Below are 27,480 nucleotides of genomic sequence, written 5' to 3'. Positions count from 1 at the left end.
TAGATCCAGCCTGTGGTTATCACTTGATCACCCACATTTTGTAAAGCAGGTTGGCAAAGTTTTTAAATCTCCATTTTCTCTACAATTCAAAGTGAATCTTTCAAGCAAAAATTATACTTGAGATACCAAAAATATAGCAATGCATCAAGTCGAAAATTGCAGTGAGAATGGGATTCATTGGCTTCTAGCGCTATCATTCTTCATCACTACTTATTTGTTGCCATTTTGTCAGAAACACAGAACCATTCCATTGTCTTTGTTTATCGAGCTTATTTGAAAAGCTATGACTTTAAATTTGAAAACAGCTTTTGCATTGTCCTTGACAATTTTCATAAATCTCATTCAATTCTGAGCTTCAAAATATTTGATACAAATTATTCTTTATGCTGAAAAGACAACTCTAGTGCAGAAGGAGAACATTTTGTTGGTACAGGATTATGCAAACATTTGTACAAAATGAAAGTGAAGTCTGTTCTCAGGTGATCCATCAGAAATGATTAAAATATTTTCATTTGTATCAGATCTAGGGAATAAATAGTGTCTTCACTGAGAGATGAAAATAACTGCATAGTTTTAAAAGCCTTCTTCCTGCTATATCAGCACAGCATTTATCCAATAACATTTTTCTTCGAAACAGATGCTATGATGTCAGATAAAAAACTGCAAGGTCTAAAAGCGCACCTATGGCTGGCATTTTTTGTTCTGGGGAGGGCTTGAATTGCTTAACGTAACAGGAAACCTAGACCTCAGAAGGAGATGATTCTAGAGTTTGGTCTTTTAAACATTATGATAAACTCAAAGCAGATCCAAAAACTGAGAGATTTTGTCTCCTCTCTACCTCCTCTCTGGGAGACTACCATGTCTAAAACCCTCACACTCACTTGAACACACACTCCAGTCAAGCTAAAGGGCCACTGGCAGTTAAATTACTGAATCCCTGAGCCATGTTACCAATTAATGTATGAGAGGAGGTACACACTATGAAGCAGCTACAGACTGATCATCAACAGTGCCTGCATGTCAAGTCTGATCATCAACAGTGCCTGCATGTCCAGTGAACATGTCCTGAAACCAGTGCTCATTGTGTTGGAGCCCCTTAATTCCCAACCAGCATTTACACACACCTCACACACACTCGAAAGAACTGTGGGTTTCAAACCAATCTGCTTTGGATCAGTCACAGCCACCCACTGAGCCTGTATGTCATTCAACAATGCGGGCACTCCAAGGCCATTGCAGGCTGTTTTAAAATTCCCAACATCCAGATATATTCCTAGTCTCAAATACAAAAGGCACTGAAATGCCAGAATCCTTAGTCTGAGAAAGTCTCTGTCTGCTGTCCAGTAAATCCTATTTCTATCACCAGATGTCAGGCATACCATTGGACCTGTGGCTTGTTTTCCTTCTACCATAGACCTGACAAGACCCTAGAGCAGGGGTCTTCAACCTGCGGCTCTCCAGATGTTCATGGACTACAATTCCCATCAGTCCCTGCCAGCATGGCCAATGCTGGAAGGGGCTGATGGGATTTGTAGTCCATGAACATCTGGAGAGCCACAGGTTGCAGATCTCTGCCCTAGAACCAGGCAGGAGTGTTACCTAGCTTAACAGGGGGAAGGATTTCTTATGGGGTCAGCACTGGGGAAGAATAGCTCAATCTGGGGAAAGAGCTTAGCTTGGCAGAGCTTTGGGGAGAGCAACTTAGCTTGGCAGAGCTTTTGGGGAAAGCAACTCACTTAGCAATGCTTTGGGGGAAAGAAACAACTTAGCTTGGCAATGCAAGAGAAGGCTAGGCTGGAATCTTTGAGACTATGTATACGGGGAAATATGGCAAGGATCGTTCCGCAGAGTAACACAAGGAGTTCAAATCAAGTTTTAAAAGTTTATATAAATTTGGTTTCAAACACACATACAGGAAGATATGGAGGCACATACACACAAGTTCCTAGAGATATAAAAAGGTGAGAAAAATAGGTTTGGATGATAGACAGGGAATTGAAAAGGCAGCAGGGTGATATGTTACCTAATGGTTCCAATGCAGTAGAAGAAGTAGAAGGCAGGGACTCTATGTCAGCAAAGAGATCCCGTAGAAGGATGATATCGTGTCTCACACCAACTTGACCGAGGGAGGTTCAGGTTAGAAATGAGCAATGAGCTTAAGGTGAGCAGGGCTTTTATAGGGTAGATTGCTAGTTTGGCAGGAAAAGAGACCCTTTGCATTAGGTTTTGTTTCTTTCAGCTGTGCTGGGTTGCGGGGCTGAGCTAGTTAGCATCTCTATCTATTGTTCTAAACCCAGGGGTTTGGTAGCCAATTGTTTCCTTGATTACATTAGAAACACCTTGAATAGGTGGTCAGCAGAGTGAGTCTCTGTCTATTGTAATTTAGCTGAGGCAGCGAGATGACATCAGGGATGGGAGCACTTAGGAAGTCTTAGGAACAGCTGAAGGGAAGGAAGGCTGCAGCATCTCAATTCAAGGGATAGCTCACATTTAATCAACTGTAGCTCTGGCTTGGGTGTGGACAACAAGGAGCAAATGGGTAGATTTATTTTCTACTGACTGTTTGCTATTCCTTAGGCTTGCTGTTAGCCTATTTTATCCTGCACCAGACCATATATATTTGTTAGCATTAATATATCAGAAATATATCTCACATATATATATTCTATCCATAAATATCCTGGCTTGGATGCGTGTTTTAAGGTGTGGGGTGGAAGGGGTACATAACAGGAGGCCTGTGAGCCTTTTATTCGGCAGTGAACAGACAGAGAGTCTGGCAAAGATACTTCTAAGTAAAACAAAGGCAGTTATGCACCCTAAGCTAACCTCATTCATTCACACTCTCACTCTCACCCCAAAGTTATTTGTGAGCTTTTTTGTGAGCACAGGGTGCTTGAGAAGGACAGCTCTGTTGATGATGAAATTCTTCTCTGGTCTATATTGGTTTGTAGGGCTGATGAGGTCAAGGGCCCTTTCCGCACGGGCCAAGAAACACGGGGTGCAGCCAGGGTACATGAGCCTGGTGCAGCCCTGGGCCCTTTGCACAGCTCCATGCAGATAGCCCCGGAGCCAAAGCAGCTGGCTGATGTGCCTTCGCACAGAGGCATGTCTGTTGATAGTGTACCTGCCTCTCCCAGCTGTGTAGCAACACAGCCGGCCACAGATAACCCTTCCAGCTACACAGAAATCTCTGTATGTCTGTACTCTCCTGCGTGGCCAGAGAGGATAAAACAAATAATGTGCGGTCGAGTAACGTGCCTCCCATGCGGGACCATTCACTCAGCATTTTTCTAAAAAGAGTTGCTGATAGCATGATTCTCGTTTATGCCAGGTTGGAGTGGAACAACCAGGGCAGACCCGATGCGGGGGGCGGGGGGGGGACTGTGCAAAGTTCCCACTCACAATGGGTTATATCCCATGGTTATCCCATGTTAGATAGCCCATGTGGAAAGGGATAATCTCTGGCTCTTCTCTACCCTTTCTTCCCCCTTAACCTCCAGACTAGAGGTATCCCAAATTATTGCTGGGTACCAGGCATTCCCTGTTGACATCTTTGGTTGTTCCAGGGTGGCTGCTTCTCCTTACCTTGTAGTGCTGCGGTGGGGAGAGGCTTGATGACACAGAGAGATTCAAGTATGTCATGTGAGTCATACTGGTGTGGAACAAGGAGCTCTAGGCCACAGTGCTCCTTCCTTAACCTTCAGCTTAATTCTACTTTTCATGCATTCTTGCAATCATTCTCTATTACTAAACTTGGTTAAGGAAATCTCAGGCTAAAGTTGCTGGATACACAAGATAGTTCAGGGACAGATGCAGTTTGCAAATTAGCCATTTTCTTGGTTCTGCAGAAGGACATATAAGCATTTAATGAAGAATCATCTATTAGCACCCAGTGTTACACAACCATTCTATATTTTATTCTCACAGCAGCCAAGATTTTAATTTTAAATGTAACCAACGGCCTATTTAGATGTGCTTACAGTTGAAAATAATACTTTCCATATGACAGCTAGTCACCATTGTCAAAGCTGGAAGTTATTAAGGATCTACAAAGCTGCTGTACCAAGATGATCAAGTAGGTTAACCAAAGGCAGAACTGTGAATCTGAATACTACATGGCCTATTAATTGTGAAAAATTGCAATTGTTCAAACTACTTCAACCTGTTCTAGAAACTTCTGCCCAGTTGGATATCCAGAGTTGATGTGAATACCTCTCCAGTCATAGCAGCATTACTGGTTATTGCATAGCCAATGGGCCATGCATGTCAGAATTCCCAGTATTTTTTTTATATAAGAAGGCGGCTGCTGGTCCATTGAAGGTTGGTAAGTGCAAGTACTGTTGATACGACTTGCATTTGGTATTTTATCACTAGCAGAGACACTGGAGAAATTCAGCGTTATAATATTTTCACACGCTATCATGAACAAAAGTTATCCAGCAAGAAAGCTATGTTGATCACATTTCTACAAGACAATAGTTGGTCCACATAAAATCTAAACAGCTCATTCCACCAAGTTTACCACATTTCTTTTCAGTCAGCAGTGTAATGCCCAAAAATCTTCCAGACTGTGAAGATCATCTTTTATTTTACCTCTTCTTCCTTACTAATTAGAGCTGAACTTTTTAACCACAGATTTTATGATTCAGAACAATTAAGAGTTCTAAAACTGAATTGTGTTAATTACAGACAACGGTCAGCACACAGTGCTCACAACAGTACATTAAAAATGTATTTTTTTAACAGTTCAGGTTCACCAACTGACAGTGACACAGTGTAATTCTATCCATTTCACATTAAAATACAAAACCGGAGTTCTGTAGGTAATGAACTGAATATGATGATTTCATCTTCTAGGAAGAATTCTCTCAGATACATGCATGCAACAGCTCCTTTAATGGCCACAAGTTTTCCAAGTGCTGAGGCTGTATTTTCTAAAACAGCAGACAGTTTAATGAAATTGGAAACATTTATTTGAAGAAAAGGTCTGAAGCTGTATCACAATTAACACTTCTTTGTCTACTTAAAGGAGAAGCAGCTGAATACACCACTATACACATTGATTAGGCTTATCCAAGATAAATGTTTTATTTAACTGCCAACAAAATCTTTCTCCAGTTCATTGCCTCTACTCTCAATCCCTAATATTAAATAGATTAAAGTTGTATAAAATGGTAGCCTGACCCTGTCCATTACTTGAGTTGCTGAAGTGCAAGTAAAAGTTTTTGCCACAGGTTAAAATGTAATTCTATGTACATTCACTTCCATTTGCTCTAACAAACCTTGTTCTCCACTGCGACACTTTACAGGAGCAAAGTTACACCAGCATAAGGGAAAAGAATCATTATAGTGTCTCACTATAGTGAGAACAGTATCCAGCCCTGTTTCTCCTCATTCCAGAAAAGTCCTTTCAGCAGTACAATAGCACACAGGATAAAATGGTTTACAATTTAATAATTTGTCTTCTAACCTATTTATTTATTTAAGCATGTATAGCCTGCCTTTCCTCATGACTCAAGGCAGTTATTAGTCAAAACAAGGATTATGATAAATTGTAGCTGAAATTCGCAGGTGTATTGTAACTGCTTGGGTCGTATGTACCTTAGTGGCAGAGTTCATCCTTTGGCCCCTAGTTGAAACCTAACACTCTCTAATTAAATCTCAAGTAACCAACCTAAGAAAGACTTCCGCAAGAGCAGTATTTAAGATGCACTGAAAGTCTACCTAGGTGAACCACTAGTCTGGATCAATGTAATAGTGATCCTTCTATCCTTCTCACATCAGCATTTAACAGACAAGACTGCATAATAGCAAGGCTGTTAGGACCACATATAGGATTACATTCCATATGGGATAAACTAGATCAGAAGATTAAAGACACAAACTAGTTTTGACTGTTAAGGTGCTTTTGACCTAGAAGCATCTCTCTAAATCCATCGTTGCTTTTAAAAAATTGCAGACATCCATGCAAAACCTGGATTAAAAGGAAACAGGCTGAACAAATTACATCCACACATATTAATAAAATATAAACAGATGTTTGTTTCAAACATTTTCTCTAGTTTTTAGATGACTTGTGGAATGCTGAGGCCATGCACTGTGTACATTTACACCATCTATTTTTACTTCAGTCAGGAAGATGGAACTAAAAAAAGACACTGGGACAAAGGATTACAAAAGCAAATCAAGTCCCTTGAGCATGCTGTGGGATATTTCTGCTACAGAGCTGTTATCTCAACGCCAAAGTTATATTGTCAAATAAAAATGCATTTAAGGTTTTTTTAATTTAACCAAGAACATCTGTTTCTCTTCTCACCATTGAACCCAATATATTTTATATGTAATTTACTACAACTCTTTGTTTTACATATGCTTTCAAAATGTTAACAAAGTATACATTAGATCTGTTATTGCCAAAGACAGCACACAGCAGGGGGACTCCTGTCCAGTACTATTGTTTTATTCCAGAATTTACGTAGACCAAGATCCTTAAATAAGGAGGTGAGTTTTGTTGGCTCTATAAGTGTACAGTAAACAAAGGCTTGCATTATTTATTTATTCCATTTATTTCCCACCCTACACCGAAGTCCCAGGGTGGCTTACATAATGGGGTTAAAAAATTAGATTTCTTCACCAGGTGTAAAGAAATAAACACTGAACTATTCTTTTGTAAAGACCCTTCAGCTCTTCACAAGAATTTTCTTGAAGGATGGAAATGATTTCACAAGAGTTTTAGATCACTTAGATAAGAAAGCCGTTTTGGCAATAAACAGGCTTACAGCAGTCATTTTAGTCTTGTTCGTTTAAGCTTTGAGCCTTGAACCAGTTTTAGTTCATTTTTTAAATCAACCTGCTTTAAGACAAATTGGGGAAGAAACCAACAAAGTCCAGAGGCTTTGGGAATGTTGGCCCCAATTAAGCACAAGTACAGAAATTTAGCAACTAAAATAAAGACATACTGACAGTGCAATCCTGGGACGGGGGAACCCCTCAGGGCATGGTGTGACCCCAGCGCCAGCATAAATGGTACTTCCACCAGAATAAGGGGCATTTACGCCAGTGCAGAGGCACACTTATGCTTGTGCTGGTCAGCTGTTCACCAGTGCAATGGGTGCTGGTCAGCTGTTCACCAATGCTTGGGTACCAGTGTTGCCTGTGCTCCTTAGGCACAGGAATCGCACCAGCGCTGAAGGGAGTGCTCCTTGGGCAAGGTCAACATTGGTCAACTTCCCAAGCCCTTTTGGCCTAGGAATGCCTAGTCAGCATAGGTTTATGATGGCAAAAAGATAGACACAACCCATGAAACTGCATAAAACAGTTCTGTGGAGGTTGAGGGACTGACTGTCGATTTGCTAGCTATAGTACAGGAAGCCTTTTTGGAGGTGGAGTGGCAACACTGTGGCTGCCCCATCCCTGGAGCAACTATTTCTCCTTACAGTTGCAGTGCTTGTGCTTCTCATATTAATTAATGGAAATAAAACATACCCCAAACAATAGACAAAAACATTTGACATAACTACTTCAACTTTTCTGTTATTAAACTTCAAAACAGAAAACTAACCAAGAAGGATCAGAAATTTAGCACAATTTTTCAGATACTGAAATATATTTAGAGCAGTTTCCATGGCCCTTCAGTTGTTGCTTGTAAGAATATTTAAAAGATGATAATCTGAAGAATTAATTAAGAAAGTAGCCAGGACAGGGGCTACAATAGAGGCTCTTGGCTTGGCATAACTCTTGCAGAAAAACAAAAAATGGGGGATAGGATATTAATATATCTGCGCCCGAAGAATTCCCACAAATCTCCCATGAAGTTCCACCAAAGAGAGTGCATTAAAGCATACCAATTAGAATAATCTATGGAAAGTTAGAACCAAGAGATAGAATATGTATTTGCTAAAAGTAAAGGCAGGGTGAAGATGAAAAAGCCCCTTAACAGTGAGAAGTGGACTCACTTGGCATCAGCTAATAGTCTTCAAGTTTCCAATCACAAAGGAGTAAGCTTTTCTTAGACCAAAGGTTCCCAAACTTTTTTGGGACGCTAACTCCTTGGTTCCGTAAACTCATTCCCAGTGCCTTCTCCCTACCCTATACATAGAATTATTCAGAATAGTGGTTTGCATGACTCATTAAGGAAGATAATAACAATAAAATTCAAACTAACACATCGCACATTTGTTAAAATTAAATTAAATTTGATCCAGCGATAACAGCTTTTTAAAAAGTCTGGTATTTGTTTGGCAAAAATCTCAGATACCACATTTAGTAACTATTTCATCATTCAGTCCATACAGTGGATCGACATGATAAAGTGATACCAGTTTCCCCACATTTGGTTTAAAGCCACTCGGCGGGATCTTAAATTATCACATTCAATAATCTGGAATCAATTTCTTTGCTTGGAGAGAATTTGAATGACCATACTAAAACCACATTCCAAATATGATCTTGAAAATGCAACAGAAAGTTTCTTAACCAGTGCCTTAGAGCTGGAAAGCAATCAGAAATTTCTGTAACCAAAACTCTTGGTATGATTTCTTATACTTGGCCTTCAACTCAGTGCCATGTTGTTGTTCAGTTAGTTCTTCCTCCACTACCACAGCTTCCTAAAAATGGATTTATCACCCAATGTAGAATTTACATGAAAAGAAGTTATTGAAATTGCTCAGACATATCTTCATGCAGCATATTCAAATGGTTACCAAAAAAAAACCCCTGATCATTTTGTATGCTACCCTCCTTTCCTAGCTCGGAAATTGATACAACTCACAACAGCCTATATTGCATTTGAATAGTATTACAATGCAGAGACAACAGATTTGGCCTTAATAAGACTGACCTCGTTTCCTTGCAACTGCAAATTCATTTCATTGAACTTTGTACATAGTTCTGATAAATAAGCAACTTCATGTCTGATCTCTCTGAGTTCATCACTGAGCAAAACATTCATATCTTTTAAAAAAAACTCCATGGTGTCAAAAGGTCACAGAAGCATCTCATGCAGTTGCCTTTTGATAGCCAACAAACTTCACTATGAAGCAGCCAATGTGAATGAAGCAGCCATCATTCTTAATACAGAAGTCCTGGAATAGTCAATCATTGTGAGCATGGGCTTTAATTTTCTTCACTGCAGTAATGACAGTGTGCAATGACATGCAAGTCATCACTGAGGATTTTTGCTAAAGACATCTAAGGCCCACCACTCCTCACCCCACAGTGGGTTCTCCTCATGTTTCTTTGTTTACACGCAAGGAGGTGTCCCACTGCCCTCTACTCGGATTGCCTCCCCCACTTCCAGGTCACTCCTGTGTCCAAGCCAAAAGAACGAAGAGTGCCTTTTTTTAGCCCTTTAAATGTAATATCAATATTCCTTATAATGATATTGTGCAGGCTGCTATCATTCTTTCTATTTTTTTAGGGAAATGCCCCCCCCCTCCCCCCAACTCTTGCAGGGATTGATGGCTGGCATTTTTTTTAAAAAAAAAACCTAAACAAATGGCAATCTTCTTGGTTTGGTTTGGTTTGGATGGGGGAATGGCCTGGAAGGAGCTAAACCCCGACGTAAAGGGAAACGTTGAGGTTGGCCCACTTTCAGTAACTGTGGGGATTCTGGGATCAGCGTAACCATAAGAGCATCTGCACAGAAATTTCTGCTGTGAAGGAAACATTCCCTCGCTGTGCAGCAGAGCAACAGAGTATAATCAGCCTTACACTGATCTTTTCAAGTAAGCTACACATCCTCAGTAGCAACCAGTCACTGATGGATCTCTGTCAGTTGTACAAGCAAGTATCTTCGTAAGTGGAATTTCGTTGTCTTTGAATAACTGTTCAACAACATAAAATATTGACTGTCCTTTGGTATCTATGCTTAGTAGCCCAGCAAATAATGCTCTTGAGCCAAACTTTCATCTTTTATAAAACTCACGTGAGAAGCAATTATTCATTGCCTGGCAAAGTTGACTTATTCAGCTGTAATGCAAATTCTGCTGTCCTTAGTATGCTGCACTATGTATCTTCCACATTTTCAGCCATTTCATGGCTCTCTGTGGTGGCAGCAGTGCTTCTCTTCAGCATTTCTATGTTGCTGCAGTTCTCTTGAGATTCCTTCTCAGGCCACTTCATTTTCTTCCCTCAGACTCAGATGGTTCCTGTCTCCGTTTTTCTTCTAAGAACTCTCTCTTTTCCCCTCAGAACTCTCTTATAGCTCCCTCTCAGGGACAAAATACTCTCCTCCCAAACTCCAACAGAGGACCAACCCCACAGGGATACACACACACAAACACACACACAATATTAATATTGGGCAGACTGCAACAAAAACAACACTTATATAGCTAAAAGTGCACTTCATCAACAGGTTAATAGAGAACAGTCATATATTCAAGTCGTCAAGTAATTTGTTTCTGTTATATTTAACAGGTGACCAAGACAGATCTAAAGGTGTTAATCTAACCATTAGAGGGTTTTAAAAAAAAAATTTTAAGATATATTGAACTGGGAAAGTGTTGCCAGTTTTGCCCAAGAAAAACCTTCAGCAACACTTGTTTCAAAAACCCTTGGTCTCCAACATCTAAACCTGACCTTTGTTTAAAGTGGCTAGAGTGTTTTGAATCCTCATTTTTATTTAATATAGGTTGCTGACCAAAAGCCCTTTCAAAAGCCACGCTACACCAAATGCACAGTTACACTTAAAGGTCAATTTTCCTCAAAGACATCAGCACAAGGATTATGATTCTAGTAATTCCTCAAGCTTCTGTTAAAAAAAGCAACAGATTAATTCAAGAAAGAAGGCAAAATCTTTGAAAGCTATACACACTCATGAAATACAAGGCTGTAGAGAAAACTGGAAAAGATTCACTAAGTACACCATTTTATGGTATGTATGGAATCAAGTAGCTGGTATCCCTGAACCCATTTCAAAAGTCAGGTACAGAAGATGAAGGGGCATGTTATTCATAAGTGCAATGTGTTATGCTTTAACACCACAGATGAAGGATTTCAAAGTGTATTTTTAAAACTAACTACTATAGTCATTAATTTGTTGCACATAATTGACATATGCAAAGTTCTATTTTCATTTGAAACACCTGTTTTTTAAATGCTACAGTAAATATCAATTATGAAGCAATGATGCTCTAGAGAATTGCACCATTTCTTCCCTGACATCTTTACTACACTGAATAGCAACTTTCCAAACATAGCATAACAGTTGAAGAGAGCAAGCTGGGAGTTGCTGTTGCTCTAGCGCAGCTATGACAAACAGTTGAGCCACAAACTGTCCTGCTCACCAGGCTGGAGGCAACACCCTGAAGCCAGTGTATGTGAGCATCCCTCCTGAATATGGGCTTCTAGCAATAGTCCTTTGGCCAAAGATCTTTGCAGACATTCATTAGGGCTTTTCCATGAGAGACTTCCTGCAGGATTGGCAGCAGTGCTATAAGTTTGCCCAAGCACACCTCTGGATAGTCCAAGACCCAACCCAAGACCCAACCAAGAATTCTGTCAACCTGACTTTTCAAACAACCAGGAACTACCCTGTCCTGAAGCAGGTGACCTCTGTGGCTTATTGCTTCCAGGCCGTATGGCTTACTGCCCATACATCTGCTGGTCTTACTTGACCCCTGCTGCATCTCTGCACACCCTGTGGGCCCAACCAGTTCCACTGCCTCCCATCCTTGTGGATGAAGAACAGGAATATAAGGCGGCTCAGACCCTGGATTCTTTTCTCCATCATGGCTGCCTGTGGTATCTGTTGAATGGATGAGGTATGGCCCTAAAGAGTGATCTTGGAAAGCAGATGCTGATGTCCATGCTCTGGCTTTGCTCCAGTGATTCCATTGCTGATATCCTCAGACAACTTGGTCCTAACCCACTTGCAGAGTGGGGCCCTGGGAGCTGATGAGATATTTGAAGAAGTAGGTATCAGGAGTTCTGCTTTGGATTGATTTAAATAATTCCTTACAGATCAGACACATGATCAGGAACTATCAGAAACTACTTGCCGACAATATAAATCTTGTAGAGTTTCATGAGGCTTAGTTTTATCTTGATGTAGAGCCCTCAGGACAGACCATTTGTAGTTTTGGAGTTTAAGTGTCACCAATATGCTGATGACTCTCAGAAGTACTGTCATCTGCCTGGATTCTGTCATCTGCCTGGATTTCTTTGTCTAGACTTCTTGATGCTGGTGTAAACGTAGTGTCTGGCTAATGCCATTAAATGGCTAAGGATATAAACACGGTATAACTCCTGATATAACAGAGGTGATGATGATTAAATCTGCATGTGATTCACAGTTGAATTACTGGAAACTGTTCACCTCTACTGGTAAAGCATCTCTAAGAAATCTTTTAGTCCTATAAAATCTTTTCTTGGCATTCCCTTCACTTAGTGGTCATTCTACTATACCACCAATCTCTCCCATATACCATAACTTAAAGATTTTGTCATTTTTGCCTTAGAGTCATATTTGGTTCTAGAGACATGGGTCCATGGGTTATGCTTTACCCAGCATTACTGCTGGCAAAGCTGCTTAACACAGCAAATGCTTTCTTCCATCTTCACTTAGCCCAGAAGATAGCCCCCTATTTTAATCCAGTTTGGCCATGTGAATCCATGCCACAGTAACCTCAAAGCTAGACTACTGTAATGCACTCTACATAGGCCTGTCTGTTAATACAATTCAAACTCCAGTTACTGTAGAACTTTATTGCTTCTTAGTATATATTATACTGGTCTTTTTTGCATTGTTTTCTAATTCTGTCATCTGCCTGGAATCTCAGTGAGAACGGGGAACTATAAAAGTAGTACATAAACATCAAAGAACTGCCCACCCACACATTATGCTAATCCTCAAAGGTGCTGCTGTGGACTGTCTCATTTGATATGAAGGTGATGGCTAAGGGATAAAGTGTGGTGAAACTAAATAACCTCCCATCTGACAATGCCACTTAGACCCAGTTATGGCACAGAAACCTGCCTTGTTAGATGATCAAGGCTAGTCGACCAACAGGGGAAGTATGTCTTTGTTAGTCCTCCTTGAACTGTCAACAGAGAGGTTCAGCATTGTCCTACCTTCATTCCTTCTTACCAAGCAATTAACAAAGGTGACTCTGTGAACCTTTACTCGTGGCCACTGGCTGATAGGATAATGCAGGTCTTGCTCTTGTCCCTAATGCATTTTTCTGTTTACAAAGTGCTATAATTTATGTTTTGGATTTTAATTGCTTTTTGTTATTCACATTGATAATTAGTACATAAGAGGTAGGATATCAATATCTTAATTTACAGATCAGTTTAAAAACTGGAATCCTGTAAAAATTTATCTTCGTAACTAGCACTTTGGCACTGAGTAGGAACTATGGATTGAAAGCAAGTGGGCATGGGCTACTAGCAAACCTCTACTTTTAGGAGCCCTTAAAGGCAAGAGTCTATCAACTGTGATAAATTGGGTTTCCTATTGTAGTGTGCCAGTTCCACCTTCCTCAACTACCCATCAGTCAGTCAGTCAGAATTTGCCATCTCTCTCTTCTTTCCACCAAACCTGGACGTTTCAATGCAATAAAATTCTGGTATGTGTTCCATTCTTCTTCTGACTATCTTCTTCAGCAATGAGGGGTAGCTGGAATTGACTAAACAGGAGTCTAAATATAAGCATTAAATTTGGTTAAGGAGAAGGACAGATCTCAGTAGGAGCAATAAAAAATAGCAGCTTAAATAATTATAATTTTCATAATTTATTTAAACGGCAGAAAAGGCTTAGCAGAAAAAGGTTTCACAGAGTTTTGCAAATGGCAGTAGTCATAGATTCAAATCTATAGATTCAAAAATAACCATTTATCTTGTTCTATTTCCCAAATGTTGTGCTTTACTTACTTTCTTAATGAGATCTGGCATCTTTGATTTATCTGGAAGATGATCGGAAGAGAAGCAGCTTTCTATCTCTAAAGTAGTCCCTTCATTAATGGCATCATTTTTCAGTGATCTGGAAAGACATACAAACACTTTTCAGTTCTCAAAAGCAGATGACAATTCTTCCAATACAAAATTTTATGTAAAATCATTCAGATTAAAAGTGCAGTCCACAATGGGCTTCCAAAAGGACTGTGCAGATGGTGTGACCCCAGTGATGGGGTCACTGCCAGTCAAAGTGATGTAAGTATGCTGTGAGGACCACTTATGCTGGTCCCAAGGAGCCGCATGGTCCACACTGTTTGGGTCCCAACACAGTCACTGCACTGGCACTCCTCTTCTGCAGGAGCCCACATCAATGGGGCATCCTGGGGTGGAACTGTCATTACCCAGTTTCCTTAGGTCTTCCAGTCTGGGAATGCCCCCTTTTGCTGGTGTCAACTTATGCCTGCAAAAAGGCAGGCATAGCCCACTGGACTGGATGGAGCCTTCTCAGCATGGCAGATAAGTTTAGGTTTTGTTTTTCTTTGCTGTGTTGGCAGAGGTGGAGGGGCGGGGTTGTGCTGTCCCCCTCCACCACCCACTTACCCCCCTCTTCCCATGGATTGGGCTGTAATCTTATTATCTGGACCAGGGGTCCCCAAACTTTTTAAACAGGGGGCCAGTTCACTGTCCCTCAGACTGTTGGAGGGCCGGACTAAAAAAACTATGAACAAATTCCTATGCACAAATGATTGTAAAATGTTTGATTTCACCTTTCAGACTTTCTGTCATGGTCTATTTTTAGAACAGTGACCAAAGTATGTCAAGTACAGGGTGGGCTCCAAATATTGTTGGGGAGGATGTGGAATACCTTCCCCTGTAAAAAAAAAAAGCAGAACTTTCCCAATGAAGCATTCCATCTAACCCAGGATCAGGTATCTTCCTGGGTTCTTCCTCCCTAGCAGCCAGCGAGCGATTCGCCAGCCTGGCTGATTCCAATGGGAGTGAGGCGGAACAGAAAGCCTGAGAGCAACACATGGAGTAGCTGAGAGGGAAGGGCGGAGCAGGCGTTGCCACATGTAAGGTTTCCAACTCTGGGTCAGAAAATGCATGGAGATTTGGGGGTCTCATCACATAATTGCAATCAACAGCCGTTGGGGCCGGTTCCTCCTCTCCCTCGAGCCCCCACTGCACATGAATGGAGCCATCGCCGCCATGCCTGGCGGGCCGGATAAATGCCTTCAGGGGGCCACATTTGGCCCCCGGGCTGTAGTTTGGGGACCCCTGATCTGGACTATTAATGGCAAAATCTTTTGGATAGATCTATTGATTTCCAGTAAGAAGATTGATATAATAAATACAGAATGTGGGTATCTTCTGAAACTGAGTGCTACAGATTATTTTAAACAAAATCAACAGTACCAGAGCACATTTGTATATACCTCAGATGAAAACCACTTCAATCCTTTTTCCATATGATGGCTCAGTGTGCCCTCAATAAATGTTAACAATCCTATTAAAACCAAATATAAGCACTAAGGGGCTTATCTGTTTTTTAAAAAAACAAACTTAATGAAAATACTAGTACCATAGTCCTCTGACTCAGCAGCCACCCTTTTTGGGAAAAGAATGGGACGAAGCAAAAACAACAACAAAAACAAACACTGCTTTGGTTTTGAGGGAACAGCGAAGCAGTATGCTAGTTCTGCCAAAACTTTAGCTTAGTATTAGTTAAACAGCAGGGAAAACGAAGTACAGCCTTTATGTGAGTGTTCCAAACTTATCAGTACCAGCTGTCAGATCCTCAAATGCCTGCTCACTACTGATGAAGTAGTAGTGGATATTTCCTTGGCTTTTTACACATTTCCCTGGATATTTCCTTGGCTTTTTACACATTCAAAACCATGAGGCTACTGAGATTGAAGAGTGCAAATGACTGATAAGATAGCCCAGATTGCAGTATTTCCTGTGGGACAGCATGAAAAGTTTCAAAAGAGATCCCGTTTTCCATTTTAACTTAGTAGATGCACTTTTCCCTTCGTTCAAACTTGGGGGTGGTAGACTACCTGGGATAGCTCATGGCTAGTGCTGAAGTTTTAAAAGATCTGGCTTTCTTAAGTTCTCAAAGGATCCATTAATTTCCTTCTCATGTTACTGGAGAAAAGGAAATATTTGCCACTGTTAATGCATCATTTAATACACTAAATGAAATCACGGCACGAAAATGCTCTTTAGTAAAGCAAAACAGTATAGAGAACTAGGGAAATAACAGATTTCTCTGTCTCAAAGTTATCTTCCGTGATGGACTTGGACTGAAACTTTAGCGTGATACAATAAACTTGCATAACTATACCCAAAATACCTATTTAGTAGTGAGTCTTCGAAATTAGTATTTTAATCACTTTTCTAGTACAGGGGAGACCGTTATTTGCCTATCATAAAAATCCAAAAAGTAACATTTCAAAGCATTTTTGCTATGGCAAAACAGCAGGATTTGCATACTTATTCAGAATAATTATAAATAAATATAAATTATGCTGTTTCTAGCTCCAGTTTGGACCTTACACTGAATCATAATTTTTCAGATGTAGTCAAACACCTTCATTCATGTGAGAAATGCACCATGCATTTATAATCCTTTGATATGGCAAAGAAGCACATTTGTTATCATTAGAGACCACAGTACAGCTAAGATGTCTGATCAACAGCGTTCACATCTGTAAAAGCTTTCCCAAAATAGCATTAGAACAAGCCTTTAGGCTACCATGAACAACATTAAAAGGGATTAGATGAAAATTCTAATCCACTAGTAATAATCTTTGAGAGTTTATAGAAGTTGAGTGTAGGCCCAAAATACTAAGCACACACAGTGTACTCCTGGGAAAGATGAAAATATTACTAAGTGGTTATATATCATTCCACCAGAAAGTAATAACTGGAAACTCGTTCAGCCATGTTTTGTTAGTTCAGAGAAGACAGACATTTTCTTTGGGAAAGGTAATAATATATGAAGGTGATACAACAAATGAAATCATAATGCATAGTTTCAAAATGTGATGCTTAGTTTCAAGGTCATATTACAAGTACATCTTAAACTGGATTGCAGCTTCATACTGGTATTATTAAGGGGCACACAAAAATAACTAACAGTTGCTTTCATATCATTTGTCAATTTTTAAAAAAGCTTCCCTAGCAGAAGAACAATAGTTGGTGCATATCTGCATATGCACATACTTGGAAAACAATCAATCCACTAATTCTTACACTTGGATCCAACCGGAAATATTTCCAGGTGCACTTTCACTCTCCCCTTTTAACTAAACAGGCTACTAAATTTCTCACTTGCACAGTGGGCATGAGGAATGAGAGCAATATCTCCCCCTCCCCCTCATCAGAGATGATCTGATACTCTCTTGTGTGCTCTTTGATATTGCACTGATCTCTCTTGTGTGCTCTTTGATATTGCAAAAAAGAGAACCCTCAGTCTTCCTCCTTTATCTCTGGTCCATCTCACCCATCTTTAAAGTTCTGTTTACCTGTCAATATAAGTAAAGATTTCATGTCTTTCTGATGCCTAGTCTGAAACTCATCATCTGCCTCCCCCAACCCCCAATTTCCTTCCCCATCTTGCATCATTTTTATTCCAAATTCTATGGCACTGTATCTTACACGGTATGTTCATACAGTAGTTCACATTGTCATTTGATTTGTACTTGTAGTGCTATTGCACTGTTCATTCAATGTCCTGTATTGTATTGTTACTTTTTTTTATTCTTTACTCTGTAATCCACCTTGAGTCTCAGTGAGAAAGGTGGGGTATAAATAAGCTAAATAAATAAAATCATGCACAAACAGAGCATTTGCTCTAGAGGATAAAATAACTCACATAAAGAAGACCACTGCTTATATTGAGACAAGAAGTCTGGCCATGTCAATGAGATTAATCACTGCATTGATACAAAGCTGAAACAAGGCACATATAAATACTCATCACTGAATACAATTAGGCAGGAAGATAGGCTGTTCTAGTTGGATGGTATCCCTGTAAGGCTTATAGACACTGGATCACATTCTTCCTCTTACTCCCTCTTCCTGTTGCTCGGGGAAAGGAAACCAGGCACCAGTATAAAGGTCAGATCAGAAGGTTTTCAACTGCTCTTGAATGTTAAAAAAAATTGATGAAATGCCCAACCATGTTAAGATTTATTTCTGAAGAATTCACAATTGTGCAGTGTTTGGATTAGACTTTGATTTGTAAATTTCTGAATGCATATTCCTAAACTTATATAAGGAAACAGGGTGCCCTCTGATGCCTACAGACCAGAAAGAAAAATATTAACTATTAAAATGATGACAGATAACCACTGTCAGTTTTTTGAACTGAGGGCACATGGCAACGAGGACTACAAAAACATTTGGCCCCTACATTTCCTATGTCCACTGTTCAATCTGTTCAATGACTGAGAATCCTTTTCACCTGGACTAAGTCTTTAGGTAGATAAAACCTGCTTCAAAGTTATAATGTTAAAACTTATCCCAAACTTATCCCATCCTCTGAAGATGCCAGCCACAGATACAGGTGAAACATCAGGAAAACATGCTACTGGAATATGGCCATACAACCTGGAAAACTTACAACACCCTCCCAAACTAATTCTACAGAGCTGTATTCCAAGTGGCACAACAGACAGAACTCTCAAACTAGAATTCTGCAAATGCAACAGAAGGTTGCATGCCCACTGTCCTATACAGGGCCCTCTCTCCTCACTGACAATATGTAAGATATGCTGTTTGACGCTACTGACTGACCAATAGGCAGGTGGGCAGAAGGATAGCTGGACTAATGTCTATCTTTTCTCTCTCCCACCAGGTGACTGCAATAATTATCATCACATCTTAGACCACAAACATGGATGCATGCCAGTACCCATGCACCTCTCCCCAATATTGTTTTTTGTTCTGCAGCCAAACCATATGCAGAAACATACTGGCTAATTGTCTTAAGACAGGCCAAAGATGCGGGGCTTAGGCAAAGATGAAGAGTTCAACAGCCATCTCAGCCATGAACTTTAAAAAAAATCAGTCTCCATCCCAATAATTCACCTTATTATATTTCAAAATGAACAAAATCTATCATGAAGTGTTGATTGCTTGAGCCTTAAGACTGATGAATTGAGCTTTTCTGGGAACCTGCCCTATCAAATGTTTAGTTGACACAGACTGAGGATTGGCCTTTTCAGCATCTGTGCCCAGACTGTACAATTCTATTTATCAAGAGCCTATCTTCACTTCAGTTCTTCCTGATTAAAGATGTTTTTCTATTCTAGAAGGCCTTTGAAGATAACTATATACAGCATCATATAATCATAAGGTCTGGCCATTATAGTTGTTACAGCAATCCACCTGTTTCAGCACCCAGTGTGAAAACTGTCTATCTATTGATGCAGGCAAGCATCGTGAACTGCTCTTATATTTAATTCCAGACAATTCAATTGCCAGTGGGAAGTCAACATTTCGATATTCAAACTCTTGCACATACCACTCAAATGGAAAAAATTAGATGTCGTTTGATGTGTAAAATCTTTTAAAAGATCTGAGAATTGCACGCAAGAGCTGCAGTGAAACTGACAACCTGTTGTTCACCTTTGCAGACAGTGGAAGAACTGCCTTTTTATAGAAGCAAAAATGACTGGGTTTAAGCCCCATTATCTGTTCCCTTCGGAAAAGCAAAGGGCAGTGATGAAACAGAAAACGCTTGAGTCCCTGCAAGCCTGTTTGCTACAGAGCAGAAAGTAGAGATTTCAAGCTTCTTGTCCGTTTCCTCTCTACAGCAAAGGGACTTATCAGGACTAGGCGTAGGCCTTGTCAGGGCCACAGCTGCTCTTTGCAGACTTTGTATAGGAACTACATAGCACTACATTTGTCAGAACGGCTGGATGCTCGCTCTGTGCAAGTACAGAGGGTCAAACAAAGCTTTGTGGAGAAGCACTCACCTCAGAAGTTACTTGGAAGCTCCCTAGATATCCAAGACACTTCCTGGCTGAGTTTCCAACATCATGAGGTACATAATGGTATCCAACATCATGAGGTACAGCAGCATAAAAATATTTATTTAGACACTGATACCCCACTTTTGTCCCTCATGGAGACTCAAAGCTGCTTATGGTACAACATCATTCTAAATTAAGAGGAGCAGCTCCTCCCCCATTCCTATCAAACACAAAGACATATCAAAACACCAGTAAGACAGCAAGTAGTGCAGCCAGAAAGTCAACAATACCAGGATGAAGGAATAAAAGCACAAATATAACTACAATAAATAAATGGGACAGTTATGGTTTTGCCTATTGTCAGAGACAGAAGCTCAGTAAAACCACAGAGTCAAATGTTCTACCTCTCCTTTTTGCACACTTAGCAGACAGGAAAAAGGCTTAAGAATATGTGTTACAGAACAGAAAGTATAGAATGTATAGAATGAATAGGTTGTAATTCAGCATTCTTTTCACTCATAATATTGATTGGATCCCAGTAACTAGCTTCTCTCTGTGGTTGCTACCTGTAGAGAAAGCATCCCTCCACCATGACCTCTGGCATGGTGGCTTTGGTGACAATGTAAAGCTATGAGGATCCATCTCATAGTTTCTGAGCACCACCAAAAAGTCTAGGAAGGAGAGAATTATTCTTTGTGCTGATGCCAGAGAACTCAGGATAGGTTTAAAATGAATTATTATCTGGAAAAAATTTTATGAGGAAATATTAATCAATGTAATGTTACCCAGCTTAACAGGTTATGAATGTATTTTTAAGGAATCTCCACCAGTTGCTAAGAGTGTAACAGCACACAAATATCTTTAAAATGGCGATGGGGAAAATAACTCGGCTTGGCAATGCTTTGGGAAAATAGCTCACTTGGCAATGCGAGAGGCAGACTGGGAGGGGATCTTTTAGACTATGTATACAGAGAAATATAGCATGGAGTGTTCTGCAGAGACAAATTGAGTTTAAAATGTTTATATAAATTTGGTTTCAAACACACATGCAGGAAGACTCTTCAGGCACATGCACTGGGTTCTGGGAGATGTAAAAGGGTGAGAAAGGCCAGGTTTGGATGATAGAGAGGGAATTGGGAAGGCAGCAGGGTGATATGTTACCTAATGGTTCCAATACAGTAGACGAAGTAGAAGGCAGGGACTCTATGCCAGCACAGAGATCCCGTAGAAGGATGATATCATGTCTCACACCAACTTGACCAAGGGAGGTTCAGGTTAGAAATGAGCAATGAGCTTGGGTGAAGGCAGGTCTTTACCAGGGTGGATCACTTGTTTGGCGGGAAAAGAGACACTTTGCATTAGGGTTCGTTTCTTACAGCAGCTGTGCCTGGGTTGAACAGGCTGAGCTGTCAGCAATCTATCTACTATACAACCCCAGGGTTGGTAGCCAAGTGTTCCACTTGTTCACAGTAGCAGCACTGTAGACTGATTGGTCCCGGAAGAGCCAGAATCTCTGTCTATTGTAATTTAGCTAGAACAGCAAAATTCAAATGAGGGATGGGAGCACTTAGGAGTTTTTAGGAACAGCTGAAGGGAAGGAAGGGTGCAGCATCTGTTCGGAATGGATAGTTCACATTTCTAGCTCTATTGTTGCATGCAGGCACGTGGACTTCAAGGAGCAAATGAGTAGTTTTATTTCCTACTGACTGTTTGCTATTCTTTGGGCTTACTGTTAGCCCATTTTATCCCGCGCCACACCATATATATTTGTTAGCCTTAATATAACTCAAAAATATATCTCACATATACCTTGTATTTATAAATACCCCGGTTTGGATGCGTGATTTAAGAGGTGGGGTGGAAGGGGTACATAACAGTAAGAAAAGCTCTTTATTTTTTTTTAATTTTGATTACTCTACCTTTCTCACCAGAGGTGATTTACAGCAGCTTAGAAAAATCTCCTCCATTTTATCTTCACAACAACCCTGTGAAGTAGATTAAGCTAAAAGCATATGACGTGTCCAAGGTCACCCAGCAAACTTCCATGTCAGAATGGAGATTAAAACCTGGGGAAACTAAATCCTAGACCAAAATTCTAACCACTACATGACACTGGCTCAAATGCAAATGACAAAAAAAAATGTATTTCTCATTACTTAACAGAAAAAAAAGTATTTAAGTATTTAAGAGCAAGTAAATGAATACTTCAGCCTTGCTGCCTGAAAATAATAATGTCACGTAGAATGCGGCAGTAAAATGTTTTTCTGGCTGATGTCAATATGTTTTCCTGCCCTGTTCTATAATGGTCAAAACTGTTTGATGGTAACAAGAGATAGGCATAAATACTAGGTACTGACTTGCAGTTCTTTCTGGTCCTCATTGTATTGCCAGACTGTTAACGTGTAGGAAATATGTTTAAGCTAATGTGCTCTTTGCATGCTGCTTCGAAAGCTAAGCTTAGAAGTGGCTTAAAAATCAAAGATATAAAAATTAGGTACAAAGAAGATATCACACTGAGTCAGATCTAAACCCAGATCTGAAACTGGGTTTCCTCAGGAAGTGTCAGAGCCTACTCATACTGAGCAGGATTACTATTGCAACAACACATCATTGGCAGGATAAAAATAATCATGTCTCATGACAGTTTGACCCTAGTGATGATGTGTTAATACTGAGACAGATCAAATGCTGCCTTCCATCCCACCACTGTCATAATTTGACTGGTAATGAAATGACTTCTCAGGGTCTAATGAGGCGGCTTTTATCAACTATGCTATTTTCAACTGGAAATGCCACTGTATAAGAATCCTGGTTCAGTCTTTTTTAATCACTTTTACATTCTTCCTTTCTTCCAGTGAACTCAGCGCGACCCATGAGGGGCTTTCTATTTTGTCCTCATAACAAACTTGTGAAGTAAGTTAGAGATAAACACAGTAGCCATTTCTAAGCCACTCAAGTGAACCTAACAGCGAGGGGGATGAAGAATTGGAATCCTGTTGTCCCCAGGTCAAATGAAGTATTGGTGGCCCATGTCTTCTTTTACCCCTGAGCTTAGAGCTGGAGATACCTAAGAGAATGAACTATGGTCCAAGAGGTCACTGAGTCAAAACTCACTAGATTAAGAAGCTGCAGTCTCTGCTTCAGTGCCCCATTTGCAATATGAGAGAATAAGGGAAGCTTACCTTTTGGGGGTTATATAAGGGTTACTGGGTTGTTGCTTGGGAAACTCTTCAAATACAGAAAGTGTTATATAATTACAAAGTATACGAATACCATTTATGGCCTTTCCTATGATTCCGAAAATCTGCCATGCCCCATAATAGGGGGGAAAAGGACATAGTTATGCACATGAAGCTTCGACAGACTGCACAGATAAATAAGGTTTGGAAGTGCAGCCAAAAAACAAAGTGCTGTCACAAACAGATTGCAAGAGGAACTTCCTAGGAACTGGACAGCACTCTGATTAAGCTGACCTGTGCTCTAATTAACAACCAGCTGACTAACAGTAACACTTAAGAATAAGTCAAGACAAAACTGCACCTTCATAAGAAATATAAGAAGCCAAGAGAGATTGATAAAATCCTGTGCCTGTGACAGAAACTTAAGATAGTGCTTATCTCACTCCTCCCTGATATCCATCTTCTGATTTTTTTTCACAATCCCAACTTGGTTAGTTCAATAAATTTTCCTTTTAAATTTGTTTGAACCTGCCTCAGTTCTCCAGCACCATGTTTAAGGGGATTTGTTTGAAATGAAAAAGGAATTCTACACCTTAGGGTGGGACAGAAATAGAACTGTACCCTGTAACTATTCACATGGTACCAGAAAGACTATTCAGTCCTGAGGGGCCCCAAAAGGCGAAAGGTGGGAGAATTTGTCTTACAGTGACAAAAAGGTGTAGAGTGGCATGGGGGTTGCCACAGAAGCTAATAGTCACCAGGCTGACTAGTACATAGGGATGGGACTGCAGTGGAGAAGGGAATCATACAAGGCCAAGCAGAAAATCTGACAGAATCCAAACCTAGCAATTAGCAGTGAATGTTAAAATTTCAGCTGAGAAACGGAACAGTTTATTATTAAAGGAAAACGAGAAAGAAAAACTATGAAATACATCGGTTGAGTTGTATAACTATATAAAGAAAATCAGTCCTTCAATTAATTTGGTTACAATTGTCAAGAAACTGAGCCTTCTGGTGCAGTTTCTTGTTCTTTCAATGACTGGCCTACCAAAGAAAAAGTTAAGTTTGAAATAATTGTGTTGCTTGAAACCCAGCAAGTGGTGACCTTTAGCTACGCAGAGAAGACAAATCCAGATGCAGGGAGTTTATGAGTCTATGAGTATCTACTCTGACCCCCTTGGTCTCCGAGAACATGAAGTGCATGGCTAACGAATGATGACTGCAGGGGCCAAGAAACCTGTGAGAGGTGAACTGGACTTAGCTGCAAATAAGTTATGTGGTTACTTGGCATCACCAACACATATTTAATTTGTCAGCTGAGTTCAAGCTAAGTCAGACCCTTGCCCACAAAGTTTAGCATTTCCATTCTAGTTTTGTTTTTGGTACCTTGTTCATGGTTCCTTGATCCAATTTTGGACCTTTGATTTTGTGCCTGCCTTATGGATCAGACATGCTGTCTGTCCATGTTTGTTCTAGATAAGATTGGACTTTGAGTGCTGGAGGACTTCACCTGGAAAAGTAACATCCAGTAAGCTGAACCAGTTATGACCGTGTAGTTAGTCTGTTTTAGTTTTTTAGAAATATTCTTGCACAAATTTTAATAAATCATTTTAATTGTAATCTTGTGGTATTTTATGTTCAGGTGGCTTCAAACTATTTCCAGTACCTAGGCTTGAGTGGATACACCTACCAAGTTAACTGTTTTCTTGTGAAACTCACTCTGCAAATGGTCTATCTTGCATAGGTGACTTTTTTGACAATCTCTGGTAGCTTGGAAACATGCCTGTTGGCTTCTGTCTATTTAGGTAGTTAAAAGGGCTGGTGGCAACTACTGAGAATGAGAGTTTCAGGGCTCATACTCCGTGGTTTTGAAATTGTGTATGTTGCTTGCCCATCCTGAGAATTCCTTGGACTAGGGTTTTTTGACAACAATTATTCTTGCATACACACGTTTGTTACAAAAGCAATGGACCAAGTTATGTCCAAAAGCTTGACAAAACAAAAATAAAATGACACAAAGATGGCTGCTATGCCTTTCTGAACCTCTAAGTGACCTGTTACAGAGCTTATTTCCATCTCTGTGATGTATAATGTAGTCTACCGTAGTTTTCTTATTCTTATTCTGGTTAGCTTTTTGGAATGGAATCCGCTTGTAAGATGACAGGCGCGGTAATAAGCTGTCGCCTGCTAGCAATTCCTTTTCTGTGAAAGACTTTCCTGAAAGTGTAAATCAGTGTGGGAATGGTGTCAGCTAGAGAATGCTGATTGAACAAGCACTCCCTGGTGAGCCTGCATTTGCGGCTTTTTTGGTGACATACCTGCCGTGAACATCTCTTCCAATAATTTTAAATTTTTGGATTTCCTAATCAGCCCTGCAATCTTTATTTTATAATTAAAGCATTTCTCAGAAGTCAATCTTGCCTGAGTTCAAGACCTTGTCTACACATTATATTGGTTATGTGTTACTTCTGGATATAGGAAAATCCAGCTGAGACACAAGGTGATAATGAGCAGGTTCTGGTGTAACCCTTTGTACCATGATCTTATAACAAGCTTGACTATGTAAAAGCACATATGGATAGCGTATGCTGCAAAATTTCTGTTTATGATCAGACTCTTGGTCACTCCTGGGACCTATCTGACAAGGGTCATTTTGCATTATTACACAAGTGGAATTATAGCAGTGGTTCCATAATGTACCATTTCTGTAGCCCTGTATTCCTATTCTAATCCTACAACTGTTCACTTATGCATCATGGCAAGATCCTAAATACGTCCATTCAAGTAAGTACCATCTGATAGTACTGAACAGAATATTTCCTTTCAGCCACAAAGCAGCACTTAAATTCATTTTTAATACATATTCTTCTGATCCCCTACTGCAGAAAAGTTCTCATGCATCTTTCCTACTGCGATCTCCTGGCAGCAGGGCAAGCGGATGAAATTTCTTCCTCTGCTCATCCACCCTACATATACTGGAGGGAGACATACAAATACTTAGCGTTGGGCTGCCCGTGCCCCTCCCCCTTTCCTATCTAGTCACAGAAGTCAAGCTCAGAACAAACAGTTTTGTGATCTTATCAGTTCTCAAAAAAGAATCTGTCATTAGTATCAGTTTGCTCTGAAACAAAATTATAATCTCATGAGGTTCCTTCAAGGTGGTTGATAAGTTCAACTGAATAATTCCACGCCTTGTCCCCCATCCAAGAAAAGTCTGTTTTTTGCCTTCTGTCTTCCTTCCCTCAGCCAAGCAAATTCCAAACTCAGCATCCTGGGATTAGAGCAAGATTCACAGTTCCTGTCCCTTCCTCAATACCCTCCAGCATCCCAGTTGTCTCTCTGTCAGTATTAGCTCATGGACCCTGTCTTGCTCTATACCCTCCTGGGATCCCTTCATTACGTCTGAATATATGGAAAGCAGCTGAGAAATGAAATCAGAATGACCCAGTTCTGGTGCAACTGCTTTGTGGTTTCATTAACAAAACCATTCCCACATGCAGTTTCCAATTTGAGATCTTAATATTTGCTTTAAAAATTAATCTCCCAGAAACACTGTTTCATGTTGATATACTTTAGGGGTTCCTACTTCTTTATGCTGTACTTTAATGTTTACTGCTTTGTATTTTATCTTGTACTTGTATTGACTTTGTTCAAAACCTTCAGTAGGATGAGCGTAATAGTAAAGAAAAGGAGTTCCTGCACATAAAACACCACAAACTGTAACTAGGCACAGGGAAAGGGACTGTGTTGAAAGGCTGTTTGGCCGAGGCCTGCAGCCAGGAAATAGTAGGATCCTACCAATACTACTGACTCAACTTTCACCTCAGACAAACTAATTTAATAAAAAAAAACCACAGCAAAAATACTGCAACAAGTCAGCTCTGACAAAAAAGATGAGATGATCCCATCCAAATAAAAACTGGACTACAGTTAGCAAAAAAAAATTGAACTCTTCCCAGGACAATCAATATATGAAAGATGGCCGTAGCAGAGGAGAGGTCTTGCAGATAGTTTTGTAACCTTATAACTCTAGAGAGTTGTCAACATGGCACAAATTTGGCAATTAAGTATGCAACTTAAATGCTCAGTGTAAAGTACATCCGGTTCAGCTTGGCACGAACATGGGGCCTTGAGGCACTGAAAAGGGGAATTTTTGCAAAGCATATGATCATTTTTTGTTTGGTTGATAAGCAAAGACATATTTTAAAAAACCACCATTTCCTTTATGGGCTTTAGGAGGGTTTTTTCCTTCCTTGCCAGACAACAGTTGCAAGGTTTGCATATGCTGAGATGTGCACAGGTGCAATGGAACAGTAACTGAATGCATTCATATGTAAAGCTGAAGTTTAAACATATTTTTCCCTTGCTATTAGAGATGCTCTTAAATTCACTGAAGTGAAACCCTTAATGTTTCAGGT

The 27,480-nt window shown here is 40.1% G+C and overlaps 1 protein-coding gene across 3 annotated transcripts in view; it reads right to left on the bottom strand.

The window, feature by feature from the left end:
• RFTN1 (raftlin, lipid raft linker 1) overlaps positions 1-27,480 on the bottom strand; it is a 136,056-nt gene that overhangs the window by 60,419 nt on the left and 48,157 nt on the right. For all 3 annotated transcript variants that reach the window (XM_048511525.1, XM_048511522.1, XM_048511523.1), the window contains exon 4: positions 13,876-13,984. In XM_048511525.1, coding sequence (XP_048367482.1) covers positions 13,876-13,984 — 109 coding nt within the window. The remainder of the gene's footprint in view (positions 1-13,875; positions 13,985-27,480) is intronic.

This window comes from Sphaerodactylus townsendi, linkage group LG11 (genome assembly GCF_021028975.2).
Source record: "Sphaerodactylus townsendi isolate TG3544 linkage group LG11, MPM_Stown_v2.3, whole genome shotgun sequence".
Classification (NCBI taxonomy): domain Eukaryota; kingdom Metazoa; phylum Chordata; class Lepidosauria; order Squamata; family Sphaerodactylidae; genus Sphaerodactylus; species Sphaerodactylus townsendi.
The sequence above is the reverse complement of the archived record's forward strand: the minus strand, read 5'-3'. Positions and strand labels throughout refer to the sequence as shown.